A 24,596-nucleotide genomic window follows, 5' to 3' on the forward strand; every position below is an offset into this window, starting at 1 on the left:
TGAATTCAGTTATCGATAAATTCCAAGAAGAAAAGAAACAAACTGCAGCTTTTAAAAAGTTTCTTCCCCTTAAAGTTCATGTCCCTGGGGCTGCTGGGCGGGAGCAGCCCCGGCCGTCTTCGAGCTCATCACATAGAGCGCAGCAGAGGCAGAGTGTCGCGTCTCGTGCTCCCCCTGCTGGACAGTGGGCTCAGCCGCGACACTCTCAGCCGAAGCCTTCTCCCAGTAGAACTGATCTGAGGACAGTTATATTGGCTAAGAAGGCTTCGGCTAAGAAGAAGTCCTGACGCCAAGCCGTTCAGGATGCTGAGGGTGGTCCCCACCGAGGCGGAAAGGTGTTCACCTCTTTTTACGGTGCCCATTCCTCCTCGGTGCCCTCAGGGGCTCGTTCTGCCAACCCCGCCTTTATGCCGGGGCACAGACGATCCCAGCGAGCGCTTTCCCGAGGGACGCTCGCTCCCTCTGAGGAGGGTCTCAGAGCGGTCAGACCAGTTGTTCCCTGCCGGTGCGCCGTTACAGGGCGCTGCGTCTGCTGCTCAAGTTACACCAGAGGCCAGTCTCGAGAGGCTGGTACCCTTAGTAGAATTTCTGGCAGAGTGGAAAAGCCTTCCAAAAATATCTCATTGGGTCCTGCAGACAGTAGAAAAGGGTTATGCTATCCAGTTCAGGTGTCGTCCACCAAAATTCAGAGGGGTTCTGCACACAGTGGTGGGCCCCGAGCAGGCTCTGGTATTGGAACAAGAGGTGAAAACGCTCCTTCAAAAAGAGGCTATAGAACGGGTTCCTCCTCCCAGTTTGGAGTCAGGTTATTACAGCCGATATTTCATCGTTCCAAAGAAGGATGGGGGGTTGCGTCCAATTTTAGACCTGCACATATTGAATCGCTCGGTAGGGAAGCTAAAATTCAAGATGCTCACTATCAAGCAGATCGTGTCTCAAATCAGGTCCGAGGACTGGTTTGTCACGATAGATCTGAAGGACGCATACTTCCATGTGTCCATCCTTCCACAACACAGGAAGTTCCTGAGGTTCGCCTTCGGGGGCGAGGCGTACCAGTACAGGGTTCTTCCGTTTGGCCTAGCTTTATCTCCCCGCACTTTCACGAAATGCATGGATGCAGCACTAGTGCCTCTGAGGCTTCAGGGCATTCGTATTCTCAATTACATCGACGATTGGTTGATTTTAGCTCAGACCGAGCAGATGGCGGTTCGGCATCGAGATGTCGTCCTCGCTCATATCAGAAAGTTGGGGTTGAGGCTGAACGCAAAGAAAAGTGTATTATCTCCTTCCCAGAAGACCACTTTTCTGGGTGTCGTTTGGGATTCGGTATCGATGCGGGCGCGACTCTCTCCGACCCGCATCGCTTCGATTCTCTCAGCTGTGAAACAAGTGAAGCTAGGCCAGCTACTCACTGTCAAGCAGTTTCAGAGACTGTTGGGTCTGATGGCAGCAGCGTCCAACGTTATACCTTGCGGCCTGTTGTACATGAGACCGCTACAGTGGTGGCTCAGGACCAAGGGATTCTCCCCGAGGGGAAATCCGCTCCGCACGTTCAAAGTCACGCGGCGCTGCCTTCGTGCTCTGGTCATGTGGAGAGAAACTTGGTTCCTATCCAAAGGTCCTGTGCTGGGGGCTCTTTGTCGTCGCATAACGCTAACGACGGATGCTTCCCTCACAGGGTGGGGGGCGGTCATGAGTGGTCGCCCAGCCCAAGGTCTGTGGCAGGATCATCATCTTTCGTGGCACATAAATTGTCTAGAGATGTTGGCTGTGTTTCAGGCTCTGAAACACTTCCTAACAGACCTGAGAGGCCATCATGTGTTAGTTCAATCAGACAACACGTCGGTGGTCTCTTATATAAATCATCAGGGGGGCCTGCGGTCTCGCCGGCTTTACAAGTTGGCCCGTCAGATCCTCCTGTGGTCCCAAGGGAAGCTACTATCTCTGAGAGCAATGTATCTCCCTGGGTATTTGAATGTGGTAGCAGACTCCCTGTCGAGGCAGGGGCCGAGGCCAGGGGAATGGAGACTCCACCCCGAGGTGGTGGAGCTCCTTTGGTTGAGTTTCGGTCGCGCCGAGGTGGACCTATTCGCTTCCAAGGAGACCACTCATTGTCATCGGTGGTTCTCCATCACTCTTCCAGCCCCCCTGGGGTTGGATGCTATGGTGCAGCCGTGGCCGAGGTCACGTCTGTACGCCTTTCCCCCGATTGCTCTGTTACCAGGAGTTCTGGAGAGGGTCCGCCGGGACGGGGTCAGTCTACTACTAGTAGCCCCGTTCTGGCCGGCCCGAGTATGGTTTGCGGACCTGATTTCTCTCCTGGACGGTTCTCCTTTGGAGCTCCCGGTCAGGAGGGATCTACTCTCCCAGGCGGGGGGCACGATACTTCACCCCCGCCCAGAATTGTGGAAACTGTGGGCTTGGCCTCTGAGGGGGCCCAGCTCATAGACTCCGGTCTCTCAACCGAGGTTGTTGAGACCATTCTTAACTCCAGAGCTCCATCCACCAGGAAGCTTTATGCCTTGAAGTGGAAACTTTTCACTTCTTGGTGTGGAGAACACCTGCAGGACCCAGTTAACTGCCCAGTGGGTGCAGTGCTGGAATTCCTGCAGGAGCGCTTCTCCACAGGGTTATCCCCCTCCACACTAAAGGTGTATGTGGCGGCACTAGCTGCTTACCACGTCCCTTTCAGTGGAGTTTCTCTTGGGAGACACCCGCTTATAACTCGTTTCCTCCGTGGCACTCTGAGGCTGAGGCCAGCAGTTCGTACGAGGGTGCCGACTTGGGATCTGGCCATTGTATTAGAAGGTCTTTCCCTAGCTCCTTTTGAACCTATCGAAGAAGTTCCCGAGAAGTTTCTCACTTTTAAGACTATCTTTTTGCTTGCTATCTCTTCACTAAAAAGAATCGGAGATTTGCAGGCTCTGTCGGTTTCACCCTCGTGCCTGGAATTTGCACCTGGCATGGTTAAAGCTTTTCTGCATCCTAGACCGGGTTACGTTCCTAAGGTTCCTACTAATATTGTTAGACCTACGGTTCTGCAGGCTTTCTGTCCTCCTCCATTTATGTCATCGGACCAGGAGAAACTTAATTCACTCTGCCCTGTTAGGGCATTAGACGCTTATGTCCACAGAGCTGCCCTGTGGAGGAAATCAGAACAACTTTTTGTATGTTTCGGGCCACCCAGGAAAGGGTGTCCGGCGTCTAAACAGAGAATGAGCAAGTGGGTGGTTGAGGCTATCTCACTTGCTTATGAGTCGGCTGGCCAGCCTTCACCTTTGGTTGTCCGAGCTCACTCTACCAGGAGTATGGCTGCTTCTAAAGCTCTTTTGTCGGGGGTTTCCCTGAGTGATGTTTGTGATGCGGCTGGATGGTCTTCACCGCATACTTTTATTAAGTTCTATGACCTAGACTTAAGCTCTACCCCTGGGGCACAGGTGCTCTCGTCCTCTGTGCGCTAGTCTCACATGACGGTCATTTGGTCCTATGGCGACGTGGGTATTCGCGTTCCCGCAGCGTTTGACGCAGCTCGAAGTTCCCTTGAAAGGGAACGTCTCGGTTACGTATGTAACCCTAGTTCCCTGATAGGGAACGAGACGCTGCGTCGCTCCGCCATACTCCCGGCACTCCCGTTAGCGCTTCCTTCAAGCCTATCAGAAGCTAATGCGCTTGTGTTTTTGGGGTGCTTTATAGTTTCCTGGTCGATGACGTCACCCGCCTATGACGTTTCATCTCTCCATTGGGCTGATTCCATACGTGCTTCATGACGCACAACGCAGGGGCGTTCCCGCAGCGTTTGACGCAGCGTCTCGTTCCCTATCAGGGAACTAGGGTTACATACGTAACCGAGACGTTTCCATGTCATGCTGATGTCCCACAATGTACACTTTTATAGTTTTGGTCCTGACTTTGTAGTTCAGTTTATGTTTATCTGCGTATTGTGTATACTGTGTATATGGCTGGTGCAATCTTTCATGTATGCTCTAATACAGTACTACACATACATTCTTGGAAAAATATATGCATTTTTGTCACAAATATGTAAAAAAGAGTGGAAATGTATTGAAGTCTTAAGCACCACTGATGGTTCTGTTAAATACCAAGAAATATTACATAACATCATTTAATGTCCTCGCATGGATTCTTCTTAGGCTAAATGTACATTATATAGGAAAGAAAAATAAAGAAGACTGCTTGTTACTCTCCATGTAAAATCAAAATTTGTGTGCCATAGACATTTTTTTGTGGTCTGTTTTCTTTTTTGTACTTGTCCATGTTTGGAAGTAACATTTGCATCTCACTCTCTTAAACTTGTGATTTTTCCAGTTCAATGGAATCAGTTAAATCCAAAGCACATTTTAAATTTTGAACAAACAAGCAAACAAACAAACAAACAAACAAACAGTCAATACAATAAATAAATAAATAAATCCATAAATAATTGTGCAAATCACTGCAGAAATAAGAAAAGATGAAATGTAGTCATTGGGCAGAGAAACTTTTTTCCTAAAAAATCTCTCATTAAGTCATAGTAAATAAGAGCAATGAGGAGGAATGAAGCACTTTTTTAAATTCTGAAGATGTATGATCCTGGTGAAATAATAAATGCAAAAGAGTGTCCCACCTTGCTCCTGGAGGGGCCACCTTCCAGGAGAATTTAGCTCTAGTCCTAATTAAACACAACTACAACTTTAATCAAGGTCTTTAGGGCTACCGGAAACTTCCAACCAAGCAGGTGTGTTGGAGCTAAATGCTGTCATTTATAATCTACTAATAAGCATATCTTATAAATGAAAAGGCAGACACCCAGTAGATGTACAAAGAAATATCACAACATATAATTCAAACAGAAATTAGAAGAAAAAAAAGAGGAATGGAACACTGATCTTACTGAACTTTCTTAGAGAAAAACAAGACAGGAACAATTAGTTTAATTGTTTCAGACAACAAAAGTACTTTAATATGTAATATAGCATTGGCTGCATGCTGATTTCTCTTGCACTTTTTGTCATGCCAATAAAGCATCAAATTACTGAAAATAGTTTTTTCTATCAAAAACAGTCTTTTTCAGTGTTTTTGTATTTTCTGTGTTAAAACAAGACTTTTCAGCTACCTCTGATAAGAGAAGAGCAGGCCTAGCAAAGTTTATTTCCTTCTAATTTTTAGTTTTATAGTCACTATATATTGCTGTCTTTTTCTGTCTTCCTGTTTTTAAACCATTTATCTTGTCATTGTAGTTTTCAATTAAATGCATGAGACACATGTTTTAACCTTCATATTGATAGTCCAACAGCTCCAATGTTTTATGTAGAATTCTCAGTAGTGGTCATCATCAGTTATTAATTGAGACATCCCGTTGTCCAACACTTAGGTACTCAAACTTTTTTTTTGGACCCAAGCTCAAGGGTAAATCGTTTGTAGTGGAAAAGTACCTACCTAAACTAGTCCAGTCTGCATGTGTATGTGTAGTGGGTAGGGGTGGTATATAAGTGGGGACTGGCCATTTGAAATGTAATAGCTACTGAAGTTGTGGTCTGTCATGTATGGTGCAGGCTGGTAGTAGCAGGTAACATTATTGGCATTAGGAATGATATTCTGCTCACCCAGGACTTTGAGTGCTAGAATGGTAATCATATTGAGAGTCTGACGGCGCTCATGCCCCATCAAGCACACGGTGCTCTCATTGACCACTCTCCGAAGTGTCATCAAGTAATCATATTTGCTTTTCTCTTCTCCAATAAAATGGTTGCGCAGATATGATTCAATCTTGCGCTGCTGCTCGTTCACATCAGGGAAGTCAATAAAAAAGCGTGAACACATGTAGCGCTCAAGTGTCTTAATTTCAGTTTCACATGCAGGTTTAAAGTCCCGGACAAGCAGATTACTGTACTTGAGCAGGCCTCCACCCCTGATCTCTTCAGGGTTGCGTGTTGCTATTAACCGGTAACGTAGGTGATCCATAGCCTGCTCAAAGTCACCATACATGCTCTCAGCCATCACTGTAATGCAAGGCAACTCTTTGGAAGGGAGTATGGGCATGTTAATGTCTGAAGCTGATGTATCTGATACCTTTGAAACCACCGCCTCACTTACTGAGGACATAGTCGTTTCTAACGTCTGTGACATTGATGCTGCAGAGGGTTTCAAAACCTCTGAAAGTACTTCAGATGGTTCTATAACTTCGAGGAATACTTCAGAGGGCTCCATGACATCCAGAGATATAGCTGATGGTTCTAAAAGAGGTTCTGAGATTCTAGGAGTCTCTGTTGCTGTTGAGGATATGGAAGGTTCTAGTGACTTTGAAAAATGTGGAGCTGATACAGTGAGGCTTTGAACCTCTGGTAAAGAAACAAGTGGTTCTAATACATATGATAATTGTTCTGGAGGTTCTTTAGTCTGTGGACTTGGCACAAGAAGTTCCAGAGTCTGCAGAGTGGGCACGGGGTAGTTGTGAACTTGAGGTGATACAACATGTTCAGAACACAAAGAATTGGTCCCTGCCACTAGTGAATCAACAGTATGGTCTGCAGATAGTGGTTTCAACATCTGAGAGGCACAATTTGTTGCCTTAGAGTTCGACTTAGCGACTGAGGGTGAAGTAAAAGTTTTTGGTGATGTGGGGTCATCAACTTGGGCACATGATTCGCTGTCTTCCTTTTTGGGAGAGGCTAAGTTGAGGTGATAACTGTCATTTACCTGAAGTAAAGGCTCAGAATTCACATTAATGAGAGGTACCATTGTCTGACACTGTGCTGTCTGAACACTTTCGGTAAAAGGCTGGTTTATCCTGTTTTGATCTTTGGGGAGATTACTGGGATTGGATGAAGGGATGACTATATTGACATGTGTAGCTTCACCAGTTTCTGGTTCTGAGCTTTGCACTCGACTTTGAAGGCTTTCGTCTGGTGATAGACTTGTGTACAGTGTCTCTTCTGAATCCATACCACTCTCTGGAGCAGCAACAGTAAAAGCTCCAGTGCAAGTGGACAGTTCTTTTGACTCTTTAGAGTCTTTTTCTGATGAACTGGATAATTCAAAGCTTTTTGTGGTAAAACCTGACAATTTAACCTGCATAGGTAATGATTCATTTGGGCAAGCTTTAGGTGGAGGCAAAATCTGACAAGTATTAACATCAAAATTATTTGACACTGATTTTTCTGGTAAACATGGCACAGGAGTTGTTTTTTTGGACATTTTCCGAGGAGGCTTGGGTGAGGAATGCTTGAGAACAACCATTTGTGAATTTTGGCTGTTTTTCTTGGCAGGGGGTGGCAGAGGATACTCAGCATATGATTCTAGTGCTGCTTGTGTAAGAAATGTAATGGGAGCAGGTTGGAATGGGCATCGCTCACCAAATGTCCCTTTTGTTGAAAGACAAGAGAAGTCAGTGTGTACCATTTCAAGCCATGGTTTGGAATTAACTGCCTCTATGTCTAACATGTCAGAATCCATTTCACTAATATATGTTTTAATTGGGGGATTTGTTTCCTTAACAGCCATGGTTTTCACTACTACCAGTTCATTTCCCCCTCCTGAGTCAATACATATTTCGTTTGTATTTCCCTCTAGCAGTGTCTCTGTACGCAAAGACACATTTTCATGAAGTTCATTCTTTTCCTCCACATGCACTGTTACAGGGTGCTCTGATACTCTGTTTGCCATAGGTACAGGCATAGTTGTAGTTTCAACCATCTCTTTCTCAATATCTTTGTCTATTTCACAAGTTGGTTCTCTTTCTGAATATTTGGACTGTTCTTTCTGACTGATTTTACAATAACACTGAGAGTCGTAGAAAGTCTGCATGTCTTCAGTTTTGGAGGACATGTCAGTGTTGCTTTTCTGGTGATGGCTTATGTCACAAGAGTTGAGGAATGGTTCATCCATTAGGGCTGACTGAATCCCTTTTGTTTCAGCTGAAGAGTCCTGGCCCTCTTGCCCTTCTTCAAACTTCCTCCTTTCAGCATCCAAATAAGATTGTAGCATGCTGTCCAGGATTATCTGAAAGGAGTCCACACTGAATTCAAACTGTCGTCGTAGAGAGTTGACAAACTTGAGCTCTACGTTCTTCCCGCTATTATTTGAGAGGGAGATAAGACTCCAACGGTCATGCTCAGTGAACACCTTGACCATTTTTTGTACATATGCCTCTTTCATGGTGAGAGCTGTGATTTTATCTTTGTTGACTCCTTTAGGTAGAAAGTCCAGCAGACAGCCCAAAACCACCTCCTTAATAACCTGGAAGTCCTCCGGTTTGGGAAGCTCCACACCAAAGATGATATCCAAATCTTTATAGCTGGTGCCGTTTTCTTTGACCAGCACATGACTGGCTGTAGAGCCATTGAGACGGACATCTCTCACCTTGATTTTCTTCAAAATCAGTCTGTCTCTGACCACATGGATTATGTCTTTAGGCTTAATTTCAAGAGTTGGGAAATTGCCCCTTCCATGAATGGGGATGACCTCTGTAAGAACTTGGTCCAAAGTCTCCACCTGCTCTTGTGTCAGTTTGTGAAAACGGCGGTCATCTTCCATCTCTCTCACATACACTAGATCTGGAAAAAATACAGATAGAAATAAAATTGATTATAGATGTGCAGCACGTATAACATTCTAGTTATTTTTAATTAAGTGCAATATAGTGGCCAAATTTGCCAGCAGTTGTTGAATTCGATTTTTATGCTAAATTAAATTTTTTTCATGTACAAAAAAACATATCATGCATGTTGGTGCACATCTAGTGTATAAATACACAATTTAATTAGCACAATATTGGTACTAAACATACTATACTGTGTGTTTAACTACCGTTAGTAAACTGCAGAACGCTTCAAGTTTTCAACGCTTTTTTTCACGCTTCTGCTTGTCAGGTAAACTTTGTCATTCCATATGACAAAATCAGGCACCAAAATTTGTTGAATAGGGAGCAAGATGCTAGATCAGTCGCTGACATTATAGGAATTAGGGGATTAGCTCTGGCTACTGAGACAGCATCTCCCAGATTTCTATAAAAAACAAACTGCACAGCAAAGAGGGAGTGTGGCTAAGCTGCAAAGCATCCTATTCATGGAACCAGGGTTTCGTATGTACCTGAGAATTTCCCATTCATAGGTTCACTTGAAAGCTTTGTCAGTATTTGTAGACTATTGGAACTGTAGATCATCACACTACACTACAGATTGTGTTCACTCAATGGCTGGCTGTCTAAGTGGTTTCCGCAAAATAATATAGAATTCGTAGACAATTGGAAAAGATTTTGGGGCAAACCTGGCCTGTTGAAAAGAGATGGTATTCATCCCTCCTGGGATGGAGCTGCTCTTCTCTCTAGTAATTTGGCTCATAGTCTTAGAGATAAAACATGACAATCTGGGGCTCAGGTCAGGAAGCAGACAAACTGGCTAAACCGACCGTCTGCTAGCGGCCTCGCGTCACCAAGGTCAGATAAATCCCATCACATAGAGGCTCTTTCACCTAGATATCATCATATAGAGACTGTGTCTGTTCCCTGAATTTGGAAATACAAAAAACTTCCAAACCTATCTAAGGTTAAAAATTTAATTGATGTTCAACAAGTAAAAAACAGATATAATACAGATGAGCAAACGATAAAGCTTGGGTTGCTTTTATACTAATATTTTCAAAACCACTAAGAAATCTAGTTTTAAATATAATTCTTTTGAAGTGTTGGTGCTAAATGTAAAAATATATAGTGTAAACGATAAATCACGTTTGAGAATTCTGCTGGCAACTGTATACAGGCCACCAGGGCACCATAAAGACTTTATCAAAGAATTTGCTGACTTTCTATCAGAATTAGTATTGGCTGCAGCTAAAGTACTAATTGTTGGTGATTTTAATATACATGTAGATAATGAAAAAGATGGATTGGGATTGGCATTTAAAGACATTGTAAGCTCAATTGGAGTTAGACAACACGTGTCAGGACCTAATCATTGTCGTAATCATACTCTAGATCTAATATTATCACATGGAATAGATGTTGATGCCATTGAAATACTACAGCAGAGCGACGACATCTCAGATCATTATCTAGTCTCATGTAAATTACATTTTGCCAAAGCTGCAAAGCCGACTCCGTGTTATAAATATGTTAGATCTATCACTTCTGCCATGAAAGATTGCTTTATCAATAATCTTCCTGATCAGTTTCATCATCTCAGCATCCCAGATAGCTTAGAAGAACTCGATATTGCAACAGAAACTTTTAACTCTCTATTTTCCAGCACTTTAGACACAGTTGCTCCACTGCGCTTAAAGAAGATTAAAGAAAATAGTCCAACGCCGTGGTACAATGAGCACACCCCGGGCCCTTAAGAGAGCAGCCAGAAAAATGGAGCGCACCTGGAAGAAAAGAAAACTAGAGGTATTTCGGATTGCATGGAAGGAGAGCTCGATTGCTTACAGATAGGCTTTAAAAGCTGCTAGATCTGCTTATTTTTCAACCCTATTAGAAGAAAATAAACATAATCCTAGGTATTTATTTGAAAAAGTGGCTAAACTAACGAAAAAGAAAGCTTCAAGCCCAGAAGTTTCCAAGAAACACAGCAGTAATGACTTTATGAATTTCTTCACTTATAAGATTGATAATATCAGGTACAAAATTATAACTATGCAACCGTCTACTACAGTATCGCATCAGGGAGTGCATTGTAGTCTCCCTGAGGAAAATTTTGATTCATTTGATGCTATAGGAGAAGAAGAATTTTGCTAAATCGTTAACTCATCTAAATCAACAACTTGTATGTTAGACCCTATACCGACTAAACTATTGAAAGAGATGCTTCCAGAGGTCATAGATCCTCTTCTCAATATCATTAATTCGTATTTGTCTCTAGGATACGTACCAAAACCCTTTAAGCTGGCTATGATTAAACCGCTTGTTAAAAAAATGCAACTTGATCCTACAGAATTAGTCAATTACAGGCCGATCTCGAATTTGCCTTTTCTGTCAAAGATATTAGAAACGGCAGTATCCTCACAACTGTGTTCCTTTCTTGAAGGAAATGCTATCTGCGAGGATTTTCAGTCCAGATGTAGACCGTACCATAGTACTGAGACTGCTCTCATTAAAGTCACAAATGATTTGCTTTTATCATCCGATCGTGGTTGTATCCCTCTATTAGTGTTACTTGATCTTAGTGCTGCATTTGACACCATTGACCACAACATTCTTTTAAATAGACTAGAAAACTATGTTGGCATTAGTGGAATTGCACTAGCATGGTTTAAATCATACTTATCTGACCGTTATCAGTTTGTAGCAGTCAATGTAGAGATGTCTTATCGGTCAAAAGTTCAGTATGGCGTACCACAAGGCTCAGTACTAGGACCGCTGCTGTTCACTCTGTACATGCTACCGTTAGGAGATATCATTAGGAAACATGGAATTAGTTTTCACTGTTATGCTGATGATACTCAGCTCTATATTTCCTCAAAACCTAACGAAACTTACCAATTCACAAAATTAACGGAATGCATAGCTGATATAAAAAACTGGATGACTAGTAATTTCCTACTACTAAATTTTGAAAAAACAGAGATTCTAATTATTGGACAAAAAACGTCCACACGCAATAACCTAGAATACTGTTTAACACTTGATGGCTGCTCTGTCAAGTCTTCGTCGTCAGTTAGGAACCTGGGTGTGCTCTTTAATACCAATCTCTCATTTGAAAGTCACGTGTCTAGTATCTGTAAAAGCGCATTTTTCCATCTTAACAATATATCTAAATTACGTCATAAGCTCTCATTGACAAATGCGGAACAATTAGTTCATGCGTTCATGACATCAAGGCTAGATTATTGTAATGCTCTACTGGGTGGTTGCCCTGTACGCTTAATAAACAAACTACAGCTGGTCCAAAACGCAGCCGCTAGAGTTCTTACCAGAACCAGGAAGTATGACCATATTAGCCCGGTTCTGTCAACACTGCATTGGCTCCCTAATAAACATCGTATACATTTTAAAATTTTGTTGATTACTTACAAAGCACTAAATGGTTAAGCTCCGCAGTACTTGAGCGAGCTCTTAACCCATTATAGTCCTTCACGTCTATTGCGATCTCAAAATTCTGGCCAGTTGATAATACCTAGAATATCAAAATCAACTGCTGGCGGTAGATCCTTTTCCTACTTGGCACCAACACTTTGGAACAATCTTCCTAACATTGTCCGGGAAGCAGACACAGTCTGTCAGTTCAAATCTAGACTAAAAACACATCTCTTTGGCTTAGCATACACATAACACATTATAGATTGCTATAATTCAATGTTAGTCTGCATAGTTTAGATCAGCCGGAACCGGGAACACTTCCCATAAATCCTGATGTACTTTGTACATCATAAGAAGGATGGCGTCTACGCTAATATTAGTCTCTCTGTTTATCCCGAGGTTTACCGCAAACCGCCGGATCCAGGCCATATCTAGATCTGAGGAAGGACCATCACATGGACACGACGACAACGCATCCCTGAAGTGCCAGCCTCATCAACACTGTGAAGGCCTCATGGACACCTCAACAAACTCATCTCCATCCCGGCGTGATGACTCCGACCCCTAACCAGATGAACTGGATAAATATTGTGAAAGTTCTGATCCAATCTGACTTCTGACCTACTATGCCGCCTAAATCATAATCATACACTGTTCATTTGTTGGCCAAAGGAGGACTGGCCCCCCGACTGAGCCTGGGTTCTCCCAAGGTTTTTTTCTCCATTCTGTCACCTGATGGAGTTTTGGTTCCTTGCCCCTGTCGCCTTTTTTTTCGCCTTCATTCGCCATTGGCTTTTGGCTGGCTTAGTTGGGGACATTTAACATTTAATTTTGAATTTAACAATACTATTACAACTTTACTTTCCTGTTATCTCTGTAAAGCTGCTTTGAAACAATTTGTATTGTAAAAGCGCTATATAAATAAAGGTGACTTGACTTGACTTGACTACTGAAAAAGCTGCTAATTTATCAACCAGTGAGAAAGACAAAAAACTATTTATTTATTGCAGAGTTGCAAAATTTGGCCAAAATTATAATGGGTCTCATTCACAAAGCATATGTACACACAAATCTGTGCATGAAATGTTTGTAAGAATGATTTTGAGAACAAATCACGATTCATGAAAAATTTTGTATTAAAATATATTCTAAATTTACAAAAAAATATACGAACAACTGAAACCACATGTAAAAGAACTTAATCTGTACAGCCTCATAATCTTGTTAAGTTATATTTCATCCTAACACGACTGTACTTATATTGAAGTATGTTGCATTAATTGTATTATATAATTTATATATATAAAATTATATAATAAAATTACTAAATAATACAATTTAATTTAATCTTAAATTTGTTCTATCATATACAACTAAAGGGTAGTTCAGACAAAAATGAAAATTACCCCATGGTTTACTCACCCTCAAGTCATCCTAGGTGTATTTGACATTCTTCTTTCAGACGAATACAATCTGAGTTATTTAAAAAATGTCCTGGCTCTTCCAAGCTTTATAATGGCAGTGAATGGGCATTTGTGTTTTGAAGTGCATCCATCCATCATAAAAGTAATCAGCACGGCTCTGCTGGGGTTAATAAAGACCTTCTGAATTGAATTGATGTGTTTGTGTAAATAAAAAATCCATATTTAAAACTTGATCGACTAAAATAACTAGCTTCCAGCAGACAGCCGTACATATCGATTTACGGTGGAAGACTAACCCTGACCCGACGCACAACGTAATGACGAACTCGGAAGCGCAGAGGATAGAACAAAACAAAACAAAACACCAGTCACAAATTAGAAGTCTTGAAAACAACACAATTTAAAGAGAAATCTCGGAGGAGTTTGGGAGTTTGTTGCCCAGCCCTGTTTGTTTGAACCATGAGAGGCGTCTAATCTTACGATGCTCCTGCATCCTACGTCATACGTCACTGGTTACTCTTGTGGTGTAAGTCGAATTGCGTAGTATGCGTACGGTCGTCTGCCGGAAGTTTTAAATATGTATATATTTCTTACACGAATGCACAAATTTCTTGCTTTCATTCAGAAGGCCTTTATTAACCCTCCAGGGCCACGTGGAGGACTTTCATGAATGGATGCACTTTGATGGACATCAAGCCATTCACTAGGGCTGGGATGGTTACCGCATTACCGCAATACCGCGGTCACGTGACGCCTACCGCGGGTCTGAGCTCGTCACCATCATCACCGCAAAAAAAAAAAACATTGGTCTGCACGTTGTGTCTAATAACATGGATTCATTGATTCTAATGAAATGGATTATGTCTAAAGACATTGTGTCTTACATGGATTCAAGGTTTTCTAAACAAAACTTATCATCAAAAGATGGAGCAAATCCGACCTTTCGCTAGTTGGGGAGTGCAATGTTCCATGACACATAATAACATTCCATTCGTATTAGAGATGCGCGGAAGGGCTATTATTCCATCCGCAACCGCATCACAAAACTCATCATCCGTCCACCATTCGCACCAACGTTTTTGGACCAATTTTCAAAACTGCACCGCCCGCCATCCGCTGATTGTTTGGGCCTAGGGGCGATGCAAGGCGCTGCTGCCACGAGGCTAGAAAGCTCTTGACTGTTCTAGAAAGGAGACTGATCCAATGCAGCAAAGATATTAGTCCCTAGTATAGCCTATTGGCTATGTTGTATGCCCAGAATATCAGCAGTGAACTCCATCTCCGATCGCCGCACAGGGACAAAAATAAATAAATAACCTAAATAAAACGCACATCGGCAAACCTGACCTTACTAGGCTACTGTACAATTTTATCATTTCGTTTTGAATTTTCTTTAAAAGTAGACATTTCAAGCTTTCTATTTATTTCTCATTTCTGTGAGGCAAGAAGCCTATACGCTGAGTTTCGGTTCATTTATGAGACGAGCTCCAGTTCACGTGCAATGCAAGAGATCGCACCGGCGCCTCCACGTCCTGATTATATGTCTGCTATATTTGCTTCTTATTTATTAATACCAGGCAATTGTTTGATGAAACAGTGATTAAAATTAAGATACAATTTATACAAAAACGAAATTCAATTTAAAGAAAGGCTTTCTACAAAAAAAAAACTTAATAAAGTGGTCAAAATCATGTCTGACTCATGATCATCTTACTCATGCTGTTCACTTTTCATATAATCAACTAGAGTTGGGGCACTCGAACTCGGACTCGGACAAGAGTCCGGACTCGAGTCCAATTTTGAATGAACTCGGACTTGTCACGCACTCGGATGAATTTGTACTCGGACTTGACACGGACTCGGACATTTTAGGCTCGGAAAAATTTCTTAAATGTCTTAATGTCTTATATCTTTTTGCAGTTCTGATTTTCATTCATGTTTAATTTGTGCTATAACTAGAAGAGATTATCAGTTCATGTGCTGCTTGAACTGAGGCCTACACATTAAAGCACCACAAAACAGGATTTATTGTTTGAATTTCATAGTAATTATAAAAATGTAAAAGATGAGACTTTATTTCATCCCAAAAGTAGGCTGCTCTGTCTTGTATGTTGGCGCATATTCAGTGTCCTCTTTGCTCCGCAATATATTTTTCACTGTGTGAGAACATTTGGAGTGAGAGCGGAACGGCTTGTCGGACGTAGCAACAGTAACTAAGAGGGGAGGATCTTTGTGAAAGGTCAATTTCAAATCATTTAAATCTTTGTGGACTCGGCTGGACTCGACTCGGACTCGGATGTTAAGGACTCGGACTCAAGTCCGACTCGGCCCTCTTTGGACTCGGACTTGGACTCAGACTCGATTGTTAAGGACTTGGACTTGACTCGGACTCGACAAAGGTGGACTCGGACCCAACACTATAATCAACAGATTCAAAAATCAACAGATTCAGTTTAAAGCGGTTAACCGCTATACTGCGGGAATTTCTTGCTTTTCAACCGCAGTTACAAAAAATCCATACCGTCCCAGCCCTACCATTCACTGCCATTATTAAGCTTGGAAGAGTCAGGACATTTTTTTATATAACTCCGATTGTATTCGTCTGAAAGAAGAATGTCATATACACCTAGGATGGCTTGAGGGTAAGTAAATCATGGGCTAATTTTCATTTTTGTGTGAACAATCCCGTTAACGGACACGGGCACACGGCAGCCATTGTAAGTCCACAAGACCGAAAGTGCAGATGAAGTGCAGATGACAAGGGCATTGCCTATTTGGAGCAGGAAGCCGCCAGGGCGGTGCTGGTTCAGGCGGCCAGGGCGGAGTCGGCCATTTAGGCGGCCAGTGCGGAGCAGGCAGCTCAGGAGACCCGTTCAGAGCCGGCAGTTTGGGTACTGGAGTCACCTCCGGACTCAGGATGAGGACGGAGACTGGAGTCGCCTCTGGACTCAGGATGAGGACGGAGACTGGAGTCAGGACGGAGACTGGAGCAGCCTCAGGACTCGGGATGAGGACGGAGACTGGAGTCACCTCAGGACTCGGGATGCAGACGGAGACTGGAGTCACCTCAGGACTCGGGATGAGGACGGGGACTGGAGTCACTTCAGGACTCGGGATGAGGACGTAGATTGGAGTCGCCTCCGGACTCGGGATGAGGACGGAGACTGGAGTCACCTCAGGACTCTGGGACTCAGGATGAGGACATCTTGCACAAGGGCTCAGACGTGGTGGTGGCCATCTTGGGACGAGGCTGTGGAATCGCTGGGATGGCCGATGGTGAACGGAGACTCACCGCTGGCCAACACCCACTCCACAAGTTCTCTCAAGGCCCCACACCGGGCAGGCATGCCTTTGTCTCAGCATTGAGGCTTTTGTGGTTAAAGACACTCACTCAGTGATCCGTCTGGGTAGAAGTCAAGTCAAGTCATCCTCATTTATATAGTCATCCTCATTTATATAGCGCTTTTAACAATGTAGATTATTTCAAAGCAGCTTTACAGAGATAAACATATAATTTCAGGTAACAGAGATTGGTTTGGTTTTATAGTGGCTCTTGAAAAATGTTTTTCCAGCTAAAGTTAGTTTTGATTGATTCACTTCCGTCTAAATGATCATTTGTTATTAAATTAGGGGCCGCTAAGACGACACCGTTCTCTCTAAACAGACTTTAAACGTGAACCTGTGATAGACGCTGATGGCGTTCACATGCGCATTAAGAATTGATTCTATAGTTATGTGCATTTGAATATAGCGATTTTAACAATGTGGATTGTCTCAAAGCAGCTTTACAGAGACAAACATATAATTTAAGGTAACAGAAATTAGTTTGGTTTTATAGTGGTTCTTGAATAATGTTTTTTCCAGCTAAAGTTAGTTTTGATTGATTCACTTCTGTCTAAATGATCATTTGTTATTAAATTTGTTATTAAATTAGGGGCCGCTAAGAAGTCACCGTTCTCTCTAAACAGACTTTAAACGCAAACCTGTGATAGACGCTGATGTTGTTCACATGCGCATTAAGAGTTGATTCTATAGTTATGTGCGTTTGAATATATATGTGCGCAGGTTTGTAATTCCTTACAAACCATGCCTAAACAAACTACTTGTCTTGTCTATAAATTTTGATGCAGAATTTTATTTTATCACTTCGGGTAGGTAAGTGAACCGAAAACTCCACAACGCTTTATCTGTAGAGTGGTATAGGGATCCTCAATAGGGAGAGGCTATTTGGCACTACAGCACTGCATTGTCATCGGGTCCAGGCTAAGGTCCTTCCTCAGATCTGGAAACAGCCTGGATCCGGCAGGCTGCGGGAAAACCTCGGGATAAACAAAGACACTAAAATTAGCGTAGATGCCATTCTTCTTATGATGTAACGAGTACATCTGGATTTAAGGGAAGTGTTCCCAGTTCCGGCTGACCTAATCTATGCAGCCTAATATTGAATTATAGAAGTTGATAATGTGTTATGTGTATCCTAGGTCAAAGAGATGTGTTTTTAGTCTAGCTTTGAAGTCCAGACTGTGTCTGCTTCCCGGACAATGTTAGGAAGATTGTTCCAAAGTTTTGGTGCTAAATAGGAAAAGGATCTACCGCCAGCAGTCTATTTTGATATTCTAGGTATTATCAACTGGCCGGAACATTGAAATCGCAATAGACGTAAAGGACTACAATGCGCTAAGAGCTCCCTCAAGTACTGCGGAGCTAAACCATTTAGTGCTTTGTAAGTAATCAGCAATATTTAAAAATGTATACAACGTTTAATAGGCAGCCAATGGAGTGTTGACAGAACTGGGCTAATATGGTCATACTTCCTGGTTCTGGTAAGAACTCGAGCTACTGCATTTTGAACTAGCTGTAGTTTTTTTATTAAGCGTGCACGGCAACCACCCAGTAGAGCATTACAATAATCTAGCCTTGATGTCATGAACGCATGAACTAGTTGTTCCACATTTGTCAATGAGAGCATATGACTTAATTTAGATATTTTTTAAGATTGAAAAATGCGGTTTTACAAATACTAGACATGTGACTTTCAAATGAAAGATTGGTATCAAAGAGCACACCCAGGTTCCTAACTGATGACGAAGACTTAACAGAGCAGCCATCAAGTGTTATACAGTATTCTAGGTTATTACGTGTGGAAGTTTTTTTTGTCCAATAATTAGAATCTCTGTTTTTTCAGAATTTAGTAGTAGGAAATTACTAGTCATCCAATTTTTTATATCAGCTACGCATTCCGATAATTTTGTGAATTGGTAAGTTTTGTTAGGTTTTGAAGAAATATACAGTGGAAATCAACAGTGAAAGCTAATTCCATGTTTCCTAATGATATCTCCTAACGGTAGCATGTACAGAGTGGACAGCAGCGTTCCTAGTACTGAGCCTTGTGGTACGCCATACTGAACTTGTGATCGATAAGTCATCTCTTCATTTACTGCTACAAACTGATGGTGGTCAGATAAATATGTTTTAAACCATGCTAGTGCAATTCCACTAATGCCAACATAGTTTTGTAGTCTATTTAAAAGAATGTTGTGGTCAATGATTTCAAATGCAGCACTGAGATCAAGTAACACTAATAGAGAGATACAAACACGATCAGATGATAAGAGCAAATCATTTGTGACTCTAATGAGAGCTGTCTCAGTACTATGATACGGTCTAAATCCGGACTGAAAATCCTCGCAAGAAGGTAAGGCACGCCAGATCGAGGAATGCCGCAGTGTGTGCCTCAAAAGAAAGCTGGTCCTGGTCGATGCAAAGGAGCTGCACAGCAGGATTCATTTGCAGTATTGGTCCGACTTTCTGTTACGGTTAGTAGACACAGGAGAGGAAGATGGATGGTGAATAGTGATTTATTGATAAATAAGATGCAGGGATGAGGTGAGCAGGGTAGTGTAGTCCAAAGTGTGATCTTGGCGGAGACACAAAGGAAAGGAAGATGCTGGAGATGGAGAAAAGTCCACTTAGTGAAAACGAGGTCGGACCAGGAACTGTGGTGAGGAGTGTATCTTTATAGTGGCAGTGATGAAGGTGATAATGAGGTGCCGGTGTGAGTAATTGTGAATGATGTGCAGGTTGGAGCCAAGTAGGATGATGGGAAACGTAGTGCAGAGGATGGTGACTAGGTTGATATGTGACACTGGTGTTCTTTATCTTTTTTGTTTTGTTTTTGTTGTTGTTGTTGATTTGTTTTTAAAAAATAACATTTTATATCGCAATTTTAAACAGAATTTTTTTTCTGCAATTAACCTAGATTTTTTCCTAAATCATGCTGCCCTAGTTGAAAGTCAGATTTTCGGTCCACCTCAGAAGAAGAAGTGAATGAACTGGTTCTAAAGAAGATTTCAGAGAATTTCCGAAAGTCTAACAAGTCCTGATACTTTGTGCAAGCCTGAGGTAGGCTACATACTGGAAATTTACTTATTATAAATAGCATTATTTTTAAAACATGCAGAAAACTGTTGAGAGATGTAAATTAATTTTACTATAGTTTTTTGTGCATGCATATTATGCATGCAAAGTCTATGTAATGTACTGTATTAGGTGCAAAAATGTATTGTTGTAAACTTGTCCAAGATGCAGACTGCCAGTTCAGTCATACAGTATATGCTAATCAACTTGCAGGTTCACAGAATGAAACCGTGCCAACAAACTAAATAAATCTGTATGTAGCCTACAAGTGACGTCATTGTGTGATGACGTAACTGCGGAATATTTTATTTTTTTAATAGTTCATGGAAAAGAACCGTCTGAAAGGGTTGCGGATATTAATTGTTCTTGTCATCACTATTCTGGGTTATAAAAATGCCACCACTGAAAATACTTTAGGACCAGACATGCACAAATCCGTTGTAGTTCCTTTGTCATTGTTTACGTTCTTGGCATTTTCTATGCTGCAGTCTTCATAGTGGGCGAAGATCAACTGAACTTGTGGAAGCATTCTTAACCAGACAACCCTCAAAATGAAGCATACCACACTTAAATAAAAGTGCTTTGTAGTCCATTGACTCTAGGCAGCCAATTCATCTTGGCCATTCATCTTGACTGAGGGTGCGTCGCCTCGTGACGTCGGTCATGCTATGATTATGGCGTCATTACCGACACGTCACGGCAATTAAATCCCACATGCAAGACTGACATATATAAAGTGAAATATCACTGTCTGTCTCACTTTAACTGTCCCTGTCGTGATTATCCACTTCGGCAAAAGAGCTTTATTAGTATTTTTGTGGCCATCTGTCTATAGACACACACACATGAATGTGCACATTGGCCGTGACGCTGCAGCACGATGTTTTCCTCCCCCGCCCCTCTCGCGCGCACTCTCCCGCAAATAAACCGCTGTGAGTCATCGAAGTACTTCTGCTCATCCGTTCACAGATAGGCTACACGCCAGCAGGTTCCAGAACACCAGCCTCTTATTTATGCATTTAAACGCGCAGTACATTCAAAACTTCATTATTGATCCACAATTTGCCTGTATTGTGTTGAACATAATTCTCTTTCACCATGTAGAATAGCATGCTTAGGCTACAGACCAAGTAGGCTATATTTAAAAAGTTCTGATAAATGAGGACATTACATTCTTCATAAATGAGGACATTACAAATCACAGGAAGACAAACGAATGCCTCTTAAACGTTAAAACAAACATGAATCGACAGGTCAGAGGAACGGTGCGTGGCTTATTAGCCTATGTGTGAGCGTGTATGTTAATAAAAAATATATGTGGAATCGATATAACTTAAAAAATGTTGTCGTCATCGCTAGGCTATCATAAAAGTAGGCTATAAAAGTAGGCTACCAGGCTACTCACTTTTTCTTTCACTGGTAACAATAGTTGCCAGTCCAACGTCATAAGGTTGTTCAAACTTTGGCAGAGAACAGCTATTTTAGCGAACTAGCGATTCGTAATTTAAACTTGACAGTGGTCAAATCATGAAGTGAAACATATAATAATAATAATAATAATAATAATAATAATAATAATAATAATAATAACAACAACAACAACAACAACAATAATCAACAATAATCAACAATCGCCAATGCATCATTAAATTACACATATTTATATAGCCAAGTGGCAAGATTAGAAGTCAAAGTCAATACGAATGAGTTCAAGTCCACACAAAGATGGGAGTTTTTCAACTCACCACTCGATGTGCAGAAACGTAAGAGTGGCGGCACGTCAATGTTGATTTCCAGGGTTAATCCGACAGTGATTTGGTCATCGGGTCAGTCGTTTATGGTTCATTAGCTGAATTCCAGAGCTGTGAGAAGCTGCAGGAGCGCGGTCGCTGTTCAGGCAGATAGTGCTTCTGAAACTCTTAAATATCCCACACCTTCTGCTCTCTCAGAGCCCGGAGCTTAAAGCAGTTTCCATGGCGACCTGGCGTCAGAGTTTTGAGGTAGTCCACGTAGTGCGAGTCACAACAATGGCACATATCAAAAGCCCGTGGAACGAGAGTTAACAGGTGTCAAGAGCGCGCACATGTATGTGCATGTAGCCTAACGTTAGTGTTGTTAGACGACAGTGACGCTTGTGATGGGTTATCTATTCTAAACAATTTTTTCAAAAAGAAGAAGAAAAAAAACATTAAATAAAAGAAGGTTATTACCATTATGTCATTAAAGGCCTCTGAGAGAAAAATAGCCTAATAATAAAGAAAATCGCAGTTTACATCTGTTGGTTGTGCATCGTGTTAAAATCGGTTACAATGTGCGCATGTATGTAGACGATTACACTTATTTCTGTGTAAGACTGCATTTCATTACTGGTAAACATGGCTGTTCAGGAAAATGTATATGAATAGTCCAAGACTTTAATCTCTGAACATCTTGTTTAATTGATGCAGTTGAAATTTGTTCACAATTCATAATTCCCAATCCCACACTGCCATTGGTTCTTCTTTAATAATTCCACTTTATTTTAGCTACTTATCTAAAATAGGCATTTTAGCTAAAGCTGAATGATCTCTACCTTAATATTTTCAAATTCGAATCTTTCAAATATTGTATTGTTCACACACTTAGGCTCGTGGTGTGGTGTTTTACTGGCAGTGAGCTGCTTGGATGCTCTGCACAGGCGCTGCAGTGCTGTGTTATATCAGCCAGCGAGTGACTCATCCCTCTCTTGCTCTCATGATGAAGAGAGACGCAAAACCAACCATCAATCAACCCCTCCCTCCTGTACACGTCAAGGATAGATCTCTGCAGAGACTTGTCATGTCCAATACATTAGGCACTCCTCACTGAGACTCTATAGTTACATGTCTATGCAGTTCTACTTTTCTATATAGTTACATCCCAGGGGGGGCGGGGGAGATTTCTCCCCATAAAGATTTCTCCCCATAAAGAGAGAATTTATATATAGCTTATTGAAACAGTAACTTAAAAGGCTTATGGCTAGGCTATGTTTATATGGATAATATGAGTTTTTCAAGCAAGCGCTCTCGGTAGATGATGGCAATTTGCAAATTCCCATTAATAATTCCGACGTCACTACGCCTGTACCCAAATGGTCTCCGGCACAGTATGCTATATTAAAACTGTCTTGTTGGCGCCTAGGTTTCGCTAAACTGACGTCACGGAGGACGTAGTCAGTGACGCGGATGATGCGTGACGTGTGTCTGCTGCTTCTCTGGCTGGATGATGCGAGCTACATTTTGCTCTGTGATTGTGGAACCAAAACAAGCGTTTTCTTGTTTTTGGTAAGTTGCCTAATTGTATATAAGGAGGCTCAATGGACACCTCATTTCGTTCACTACTTTTTGACGGTGTAATTCGTTGGGATTATCAGAATGTCTATGAGTGGCCAGAGTTTTGATTTCGATGTGAATTGGGCATTACAAACATTTAAAAGCTCCATTAACCGTTAAAATGCCATTTCTTTTGTGTAAGTCATAAACTGTTAGCTCTCACACAGTTCTTATTTAAGGGTTATTTAATTAATAGTTTTAAATAGGCTCATATAACCATCATTATGAGTCATGGTCTGCACAAACATAAGAGTCATAAACAAAAGATTCGCTTTTGTTCTCTACTAATTAACCTGAGGTCAAATCTATTTATAGGTTCCTCCATATTAAAAGAATAACATCTTGTTATTAAGAAAAATCATATAAAAGAAACAACAAATAAAATTCATTTTTTTTCTTCAAAGATTGCAATATTCAAATTATTCAGTGGCCAAACTTTGTATGAGGAACACATCCAAAACTGATCACATCTCCAATTCCTCCAATGCTTAAATCAACATTTGTTCATTTTATATGGATGCCAAGGTATCACAAAATATAAGAACAGAGCAAATGTAATAAATGCTAATGACATTTAAAACATCAACTATAAATAAAATACAGCAAATGACCCACACTTTGGCAAAATAAATGAAAAAGTTTGAAAAGGATTTTTTTATTATTTTTATCTTAAGAGTATTGATACTAGATTTATTTTATAAAAAAGCAAATAATGGATTTTGACAAGTTATTTTACTGTGGTGAATATGAGATGTTGCAAGCTGCAATTAAAGATTAATAATGAAATACTCATTATTATTATTATTTTAACTTTTTCCATGTTACCTTGTAATAAAGGATGTGTGGGGGGGGGGGGGGGGGGGGGAGTTTCCCTACCCTACATGGGTTTCAAAAGTGTATCTAAAAAGAAAGGCTAGCTAAAGTGCTAGGTGATTTAAGAGTCTCTCTTAAAAGCAAAATAACTTTGGAAGTATTCCTTGCGAGTTACTGGGAAATTTAATTTGCATAACTCTACGTATATACAACCCCATTTCCAGAAACGTTGTTGGGACATATTGTAAAATAAAATATAATTCACAATCTGGGATTTGTTCATTCTCTTTAATTTTTTTTTTAACTGACAAAAGTACAAAGAAGTGTTTTCAATGTTTTCAATTACCAACATAATTGTATTTTGTAAATATAAACAAATGTTGATATTGATGGCTGCAACACACTACAAAAAAATTTGAAAAATAAAAGTGAAAAGATTATCCAAGTTAGATTATCCAACTCTTTTGAAACACAATGAGCAGGTGAATTGGTAATAGATGAGGGAATCGTGTTTTGGTGTAAAGGAGCTTCTCTGTCTTTGCAAGGAAGGATGGATCATAGATCACCACTTTGTGCCAAATA

The 24,596-nt window shown here is 41.3% G+C and overlaps 1 protein-coding gene across 1 annotated transcript; it reads right to left on the reverse strand.

Annotated features, from left to right (window-relative positions):
- Nucleotides 1-4,252: 4,252 nt before the first annotated feature.
- On the reverse strand, nucleotides 4,253-21,786 carry tent5d (terminal nucleotidyltransferase 5D). Its single transcript, XM_077235702.1, has 2 exons — nucleotides 21,597-21,786; nucleotides 4,253-8,552 (listed from the first exon to the last, which is right to left on the reverse strand). The coding sequence occupies exon 2, from the start codon at nucleotides 8,530-8,532 to the stop codon at nucleotides 5,437-5,439; it is 3,096 nt and encodes a 1,031-aa protein (XP_077091817.1). The 5' UTR covers nucleotides 8,533-8,552; nucleotides 21,597-21,786; the 3' UTR covers nucleotides 4,253-5,436.
- Nucleotides 21,787-24,596: the final 2,810 nt, after the last annotated feature.

This window comes from Siphateles boraxobius, unplaced genomic scaffold, assembly GCF_051911475.1.
Source record: "Siphateles boraxobius isolate OS27281-9 unplaced genomic scaffold, OSU_SipBor_1 2, whole genome shotgun sequence".
Lineage (NCBI taxonomy): Eukaryota > Metazoa > Chordata > Actinopteri > Cypriniformes > Leuciscidae > Siphateles > Siphateles boraxobius.